Consider the following 8,387-nt stretch of genomic DNA (forward strand, 5'->3'; position numbering starts at 1 on the left):
ATGGTGAAAGAAAAATAATCAAAAGTCATCAAAAAGGTCTTGCAGCGATTCTGAACCACGGTTTGACAGTTTCTGAGCACTGCTGTAGTTTATCCAAGGATGTAGAAGAAGAACTGTTCAACTTGGTCCACAGACTGAAGGCACACTGCCCCACCCCCAATGACTGCTACAGAGTGCTGGTCGCCTGTTTATTCCATATTTATTAATATTGAACCCTGAATGCAAGCTTCTCATTTTCATGAGAGTTTCTGTCTTTCCACTCATCCTTCCTTTCAGTCTCAGGTGGAGGTGTACAGTGTCACTGTGGAGTGCACGGTGATGTCTCGTTTCGCCCACACCGTCATGACCTCCAAGGCTCTGAACAAAGCAAACTCCTCGCAGGAAATCTTCTTTGAGGTGGACCTGCCCAAGACCGCCTTCATCACCAACTTCAGCATGTCAGTACTTCCCCACTCTCATTTCAACTCTCTCCGCACTCCAGCATGTTAACACATTCTGTTTATGACACAATCATTCTTCCTGCTTACTTTTACAATTATGCTCTAAAGCTGATTTTAACTAAAATGACCCAGTTTATTTACTTTTCTTAAGTTGCATCATGCAGTTCTCATCTCTCTGTCTCTTTAAAAGGGAGATTGAAGGTCAGGTGTATGCCGGGGAGGTGAAGGAGAAAGAGAAAGCCAAGAAACAGTATGAGAAGGCTGTTTCCTCTGGACAGACTGCTGGACTGGTCAAGTGAGTCTCTGGAGATGAAGAAATACATAAACCCAGCCCTCCAAACACTATCTGCACATCTGCAGCTATCACTTATATCTGTGTTTTATTTCAGGGCCTCTGGGAGAAAGATGGAGAAGTTCTCAGTTTCTGTCAACATCGCAGCCAATAGTAACGTGACCTTCACTCTGACCTATGAGGAGCTCCTTCAGAGGAAACTGGGCCATTATGAGATTTTAACTCGAGTTAAACCCAAAACCCTGGTCCAGGAGTTTCAGGTGCATCTCTGCTCATGATTCTATTTCTACCTTATGGTGATTTAAATGATCCTGGATGAAAGTTTGTCCTCACAAATGATGTGTATGTCTGTTTGTGTGAGGAGACAGATTGTGACAAATATCTTCGAGCCTCAGGGCATTACGTTTGTTGATGCCCATGCAACCTTCCTTTCTAATGAACTGCTCCCCCTGGTGGACAAAACCGTCACAGACAAAAAGGTGCGTGGCACAGTAGCCCTTCAGAATTCAAAACAATTTAGGTTTCACTTCCTTTGCTTCACATTCACCAGCATTTCTGGCCCAAGAATAATAAAGAACAAGCTGAGCTCAGTGTGTTTATCCCTATATCAGGCACACATCTCGTTCTCACCAACTGTGGAGCAGCAGAGAAAGTGTCCAGGTTGTGATGGAACACTCATTGATGGAGATTTTGTCATCAAATATGACGTAAACCGAGCAAAGGGCTTTGGGGACATTCAGGTCAGCTGTCACTAAACTCAGTGTCTGCTGCACAAATTAAACAAATATTGATGAATCTGTGATTAATTTGTTTCATTCCTTCATGTAAATCATGATCATCTTCCCTTCAGATTGTGAATGGATACTTTGTGCACTTCTTCGCTCCACCTGAGCTGCCCAGACTCCCAAAGAATGTGGTGTTTGTGATCGACAGGAGCGGATCAATGGGTGGGAGAAAGATGGCCCAAGTGAGAGGCCTTTTAATTTTATATGTTGATGTAGTTCTGATGTATTGACGTGCACATGCACACACTGTGACCTCTGACCTTGTACTCCTTTGTAGACACGAGAGGCAATGCTGGAAATCCTCAAAGACCTCCACGAGGAGGACCACTTTGCCCTGATCCTGTTTGACAATTATATAACTGGCTGGAGGGGCTCACTTAGCAAAGCTACCAAGGAAAATGTGGATGAGGCCAGGGTCTACGTGAGGCACATACGAGACGATGGAGGTTAAGAGAATAACAAGTGGCACTTTTATCCCAAATGTCTTCTTTATTTCTTCAATGATAGAAATGTATCCTGATACGAGACATGTGACTGTTTGCGTTTTCCTTCTAGGAACCAATATCAATGACGCAGTGTTGACAGGTGTGAGAATGCTGGTCCATGACAGGAAGGAGAAGAGGCTCCCTGAAAGGAGTAGTGATATGATTATTTTAATGACTGATGGAATGCCAAATTATGGTGAGGATGTTGAGTGTGCACATACTGTTGGATATATTTGATCAATGTAGCATTAAACCTGTGGATGTTGTATCTCTGGCTTTGAAGGAGAGACTAACCTCCAGAAGATCCAGGAGAATATGCGTTTTGCCATCGGAGGAAACATGTCTCTGTTCTGTCTTGGGTTTGGCGATGATGTGGACTACTCCTTCCTGGATGTGATGGGCAAACAAAACAAAGGACTGGCCCGCAGAATATATGAAGCTTCAGATTCAGCCATTCAACTTCAGGTGGAGGAATTAGACTCTGACTACAATTCTGAGCCAATAGTTTTTTGTAATTTTGAATTTAAACTGGAATGGCTCTCCCCTTGAATTCCACATGACCGAAATGATCGTTTGGACACAATCCTAAAAGTATTGAAGATACAAATACACTGCTGCTGATTAGCGACCGACTGAACATTACCTCAGCTACACATTGATGTTTGTCTCAGGTTTGTTGCCCTATTTGTTACTGTAGAGCAGCAGAAAAACATTCTACCCCCTTATGAGACCAAGTTCAGGTTTTACTGTTGTATGTAAGTTAACACAAGGTTGAGGTCAACGGTACAATGTGTGGTCAAGAGGAGAGCTCAGCTAAACAGTAAGGGCAATGTTATAAACCAAATATAAAGTACAGTTAAAAGTAAAAAAAAGACTCATTTAAATTTTGAATACAATTTATTTAAATAACAGTACATTAGAATAAGATAGAGCTCAACATAACACAAATTTAAAAATCTAATAGAATACTGTATATACAGAGTGTGTATGTATGTATTTATATATATATACATTATACAGTTTACAAACCACATTGAAAATCCCCAAAATATGCTTGAATTTGTTTTTCATCAAGATCCTCAATTATTCAGGGAATTGGTGAAATGTTTGGCAATGTAAAAAAAAGTTATACAAAAAATCCTGGATTATCCCCCACGGACGTGATCCACGCCAAAAGTGGAATGGGTTGTTTCTTTCATGTCCCATCCCTCCATCAAATTTCATGGAAATTTGTTCTGTAGTTTTTATGTAATCTTGCTAATGAAAAAACAAACAAACAAATTAACAATCACACAGTGGCAAATACATAAGCTCCCTGGCAGATTAAAATAAACAGCCATTTAATTAGCACATTTTGGACAAATAAATTTTAAACAATGTGTGTATGCAACAATTTCAGGGTTTCTACGAGGACGTTTCTAGCCCTCTGCTCTTGGAGGTGGACCTGCGTTATCCTGAGAATGCAGTAGACTCTTTGACAACCAACCACTTCAGCCAGCTTTTTAATGGCTCGGAGATTGTGGTGGCTGGTCGGCTGACAGACAACGACCTGGACAACTTACCGGTGGAGGTGTTCGGCGAGGGGGTGAGAAGAGGGAAATGGCTGAAATTTGGAGACAATGCTAAGATGGAGAGAAAACTTGTTGATTATTTCTCAAATTGCTTGCATTTCTTCCTGTTTTCTCTTCCCCGTAGTTTGAGGAAAAGTACGAAGTGCAGGGCGAAGCCAGTGCTCTGAACTGGAATGTTGTGTACCCAGATGAGGAGTACATCTTTGGGGACTTCACAGAGCGCCTGTGGGCCTATCTGACCATCCAGCAATTACTGGACAAGAGGTTTGTTTGAGTCCTTTAGGTTAATCTGAGTTGCTTTAGCTTGAAAATCATTTCCATTCGTCTTACTAGCGCAGTGCCTGTTCTCAACATGTCTGTTTGGAATGGGCTGTTTGTTTGTCCTGTGGTAATTCTCCAGACCAGCAAAAGTTCTACAATATACTGTCACTTTACATTGTTTGGTTGCTGGACGTTGTATTCAGACTCAAAGTCACAACTTTTCAAAATAAAACCTCTCTAATTCCACAAAGCGTTACAGCAACAAAACATTGTGCTTTACTTTAAAGACAAATTGCTAAAGAGGAAATAATTCTATGAATGTTGTTGCCTTGATAGAGATCAGCCCCTGTGTATCTCTTATATGGTGAAATGATAATAATCAATTTATCTAAATGATCTGGAGACAGATAAAGAAAAACACATTCAACTCCGGGCCCAGACTCCAAAGCCACATGTCCCCACTGACTGCTACAGGGAGCTGCTCGCCTGTTTGTTAAATACATTTTTATTAATGATGAATGTATAGCAGCACCAAATTGCACCAAAGTCTGCACTGCACTTCCTCTGACAATTTACAATACACATGCCAAGTGTGAAGTAGATGAATGGTTCTTGAGATATGCAGTCCACATACAGACAGACAGACATTTGTGGAATGAAGGCAGATGAAAATGATACTCTTTGGCCATTGTCTGTAAGCACTTAAATAAGCTTGTAATATTCATTTATAGATTCTATTATCGTTTTCTAAATTCAGGTGTCATTTGTTGCAGCTTCAATATCTTTTTTCATCCTGCAGCAAGAGTGGAACACCAGACGAGAAAGTCAATGCTACAGCAAAGGCATTGGACATGTCTCTGCAATACAGCTTCGTCACCCCTCTCACTTCCATGGTGGTCATCAAACCTGAAACCGAGGACGGGACTGAAAGCCCTCTTATTGCCGACAAGCTGACAGAGGGTAAAGGGAAAGAGAAAGGCTTTAAAGAGTGATGCAGACCAACATTTACTGTAATACGTTCACAGGCATCACTGGCCATTGAATTCATATTTTTTGTAACATTCTATTCAGTTAACTAACCAGTAGAGGCTATACTGCTTCAGCTTGAACTGTACAAGGTATTAATTTGTTCTTTTTTTGACAGAGCAAAGACAACAGGCTGACAAAATGGGTAAGACAGTAATGTTTTTTGTCCTGTAGCATAAAAAAAGATGTATATGTTTAAGTAATTTCACTTTATTAATTTGCTTTTTTCTTTATTATTCCTGTATCGAGCACATCGATTTGTAACCCCGGTTTAGAACACTTATTCTTCACCTACATATTTTGGTAAGCTTGAACTGTAGAAGGTATTAATTTGTTATTTTTTTGACAGCACAAAGACAACAGGCTGACATAATGGGTAAGACAGTAATGTTTTTTGTCCTCTAGCATAAAAAAAGATGTATATGTTTAAGTAATTTCACTTTGTTAATTTGCTTTTTTCTTTATTATTCCTGTATCGAGCGCATCGATTTGTAACCCCGGTTTTGAACACTTATTCTTCACCTACATATTTTGGTCAACTTGAACTGTACAAGGTATTAATTTGTTCTTTTTTTGACAGCGCAAACACAACAGGCCAGGAGAATGGGTAAGACAGTAATGTTTTTTGTCCTGTAGCATTAAAAAAGATGTATATGTTTAAGTAATTTCACTTTATTAATTTGCTTTTTTCTTTATTATTCCTGTATCTAGCATATCCAGTTTTAACCCCGGTTTCGAACACTTATTCTTCACCTTCATATTTTGGTAAGCAATGGGCTACGGGTTTGGTATGTTGGCCATTTTCATCAACCTGGATGGCTATGGCACTATCGGTCAGTTGTTCTGTCAGTCCTTCATGTAATTGATGACTTTTGGATCCTCTGACTTTTCAATTAGCGCCACAGGCAGGTTAATATCTTCACCTATGTATTGACACATAATATTTTATAGATATTCACGGTCCTCAAGCAATGAATACGATGGACTTTATCCTCTAATGGTAAACATTAAATGCTATAGGTCAACTTTTTAGCATCGCTATTGTGAGCATAGCCTGCTGCTGTTATTAGCATTTAGATCAAAGCACAGCTGTACCTGCTGTACTGCCTCACCGCGTGGCTGTTTGACATCATCACTATAAATATTATATATTAAAGCCATCCTCTATATTATATGAATGAAATCATATTCATTACTGTCATTGTGCTCTGGTATCACTTGCAGTGGATGGAGATCCTCATTTCATGATAGAGCTGCCAGACAGAGACGACGCTCTGTGCTTTAACATCAACGACAATCCAGGAACCATTTTCACACTGGTTAGAGACCCAGAGTCAGGTCAGCCCAAGACCAGTATTAAATACAATGTAAATTTTTTCTCATTCAATCATATATTGTAGTGAATTGTTTCCTCAGGTATTTTGGTGAATGGCCAGACAATTGGGGACAAGAAAATTCCCCTCGATGGTAAAATCAACACCTATTTCTGGCGGTTTGGCATCATCCACCGCACTCTGGGGGTGAGGCTGGAGGTCAGCACTCATGAGATCTCAGTGTTCCAGGATGGCAAATGGGTGAAGCTGCTGTGGTCTGACACAGGCTCTCTCAAAGGACCCAAGTGAGTGGCTGCACCATTGCATGCTTCTCCGTCGCTCAAAGAACCATCGCTCTACATGAGTAATATGAAATGTGAAATCCAGGCTCAGAATGAACTCTTCTCTTTTCTCCTCCAGCGTGGATCTTCTTGTGAAGAAGGATCGCAGCCTAACGGTAACTCTAAAAGATTCAGTGAAGTTTGTGATCCTGCTGCACAAAGTGTGGCAGAAGCATCCGTACCATCAGGACTACTTGGGTTTCTACACCCTGGACAGCCATCTCCTCTCCCCTGCTGTTCACGGCCTGCTAGGTACAACGTGACGCTCATATGCTACATCCATAATGCTACGCTTTCATTAAAAATGCATCAACTCTGCTACGGATACACCTGGTTTCCGTACCTAGTTTCAGAGATGTTAAAACAGAGACATTTGGAAAAGCTGCTGGCTGCATGTTTTAGTATGGACACTCACAACTGCTTGCTGTTTGGGTCTTTTCAATCATGATGTAGCCTTCGCTGATTCGTCAGGCTCAGGTCACATGATCCCCTTCCAGAAGAAAACAACTGGCCAAGCCGTTTAGTCGAGTAATCTGCTGCAATTCCTGTTAACATTGGCACGTGCATGCCCAGAGTGTGTGAGTGGTCATGTGATATGCGTTTTCAGGCCCCTAAGTATGGACAGGAATTAAAACTGATTCGTAGCCAAAACGCTTGTGAGGACAGGGATCATTTTAATTTCAAGCGAAATCGTAGTATGGATGAGGCCTTACTTAGAACTAGACTGCATGGTTTAAGGCATATAGCAGCATTTAGTATTTACAACATTTAAAGCGGTGTCTCTTTATAGCAGAAAAAAGGAATAACATTATTGAAATTAATATTAACAAATATTACCTGTAAATGTCGGCTTCTCCTCCAGGTCAGTTCTATCACGGGATTGAATATGAGGTGACTGACCTGCGTCCAGGAGAAGTCCCAGAGAAACCAGACGCCACCATGTTCGTGAAGGGACAGGAACTCAACGTGACCAGGTACATGTCTCAGATAAGTGTCCCACCTCACCGTGGAAGAGTTTGAATGCAAAGTGTGTCCAAAAATGAATAACCGGCCCTTGCTTTGTAAACATCGCTTGGTCTACATGACGTTTCTGCCTTGGTCCACAGAGGCTGGCAGAGAGACTTCAGGAGGAACGTGAAGGTCGGAGAAAATGTTCCCTGCTGGTTCATTCACAGTAACGGAACAGGCCTCATCGACGGAGATGCAGCAGACTACATTGTGTCAGGACTTTTCAAAACCGCTTAAACACAGGTTACACATCAGTGTCAAACACAGAACCCATCATAGTGATAAAAACGTTATTAAAATAGCAGTACCTTCACAGTCATATACTCAATATAAGAATGGGAAGTAAGGGAATCCCAAAACAGTGACAAGCACTGTGAGACAGGCTCATTTGTCGTGGAATACATGGAATACACTGTTCTTAAAGATGGACTAAAGCTAAATTTCTATTAGTTAAACTTCTGTTTTAAAGTCTTTGGATCCATACAGTTTTTATGCACGGAAACTTTGATGAAATGGTTTATTACAGTTCATGTAAAGTCTACTAAAAAACATGGCACCTAATAAATTTGATCTCTATGGCAACAAATTGGTGAAATATTTATTCATGGTTAAACACGCAGAAAGAGAAAATCCTATTTGTGGCAAATGTCTTTGATTATTGTTCAGCTACAGGAACTATTCCCACCGAACCACAATAAATATTGGATGAAAATCTTGCTGTATATGTAACCTTGCATGAAGTAAATACATGAGTACACACCTATGGGCAAGTTGGGACTGGCTAAGCATAACACACACACAAACATACACACACATGCATGCAATTTATGGGAAACTACGCATGCCTACTCACACAATCATACTG

At 40.8% G+C, this 8,387-nt stretch overlaps 1 protein-coding gene across 1 annotated transcript in view; it reads left to right on the forward strand.

The window, feature by feature from the left end:
- The window catches only part of LOC118104745 (inter-alpha-trypsin inhibitor heavy chain H3), a 10,511-nt gene extending 2,403 nt beyond the window's left edge, over positions 1 to 8,108 (forward strand). The window contains exons 4-24 of the mRNA XM_047339357.1: positions 277 to 437; positions 631 to 735; positions 830 to 992; positions 1,101 to 1,211; positions 1,344 to 1,472; positions 1,583 to 1,699; positions 1,795 to 1,963; positions 2,073 to 2,198; positions 2,286 to 2,467; positions 3,402 to 3,587; positions 3,698 to 3,837; positions 4,634 to 4,794; positions 4,979 to 5,005; positions 5,210 to 5,236; positions 5,441 to 5,467; positions 5,572 to 5,625; positions 6,085 to 6,198; positions 6,277 to 6,478; positions 6,594 to 6,766; positions 7,377 to 7,488; positions 7,621 to 8,108. Of these exons, the coding sequence (XP_047195313.1) occupies positions 277 to 437; positions 631 to 735; positions 830 to 992; positions 1,101 to 1,211; positions 1,344 to 1,472; positions 1,583 to 1,699; positions 1,795 to 1,963; positions 2,073 to 2,198; positions 2,286 to 2,467; positions 3,402 to 3,587; positions 3,698 to 3,837; positions 4,634 to 4,794; positions 4,979 to 5,005; positions 5,210 to 5,236; positions 5,441 to 5,467; positions 5,572 to 5,625; positions 6,085 to 6,198; positions 6,277 to 6,478; positions 6,594 to 6,766; positions 7,377 to 7,488; positions 7,621 to 7,759 (2,625 nt within the window). The 3' untranslated portion in view covers positions 7,760 to 8,108. The remainder of the gene's footprint in view (positions 1 to 276; positions 438 to 630; positions 736 to 829; positions 993 to 1,100; positions 1,212 to 1,343; positions 1,473 to 1,582; positions 1,700 to 1,794; positions 1,964 to 2,072; positions 2,199 to 2,285; positions 2,468 to 3,401; positions 3,588 to 3,697; positions 3,838 to 4,633; positions 4,795 to 4,978; positions 5,006 to 5,209; positions 5,237 to 5,440; positions 5,468 to 5,571; positions 5,626 to 6,084; positions 6,199 to 6,276; positions 6,479 to 6,593; positions 6,767 to 7,376; positions 7,489 to 7,620) is intronic.
- Positions 8,109 to 8,387: the final 279 nt, after the last annotated feature.

This window comes from Hippoglossus stenolepis, chromosome 3 (assembly GCF_022539355.2).
Source record: "Hippoglossus stenolepis isolate QCI-W04-F060 chromosome 3, HSTE1.2, whole genome shotgun sequence".
Taxonomy (NCBI): domain Eukaryota; kingdom Metazoa; phylum Chordata; class Actinopteri; order Pleuronectiformes; family Pleuronectidae; genus Hippoglossus; species Hippoglossus stenolepis.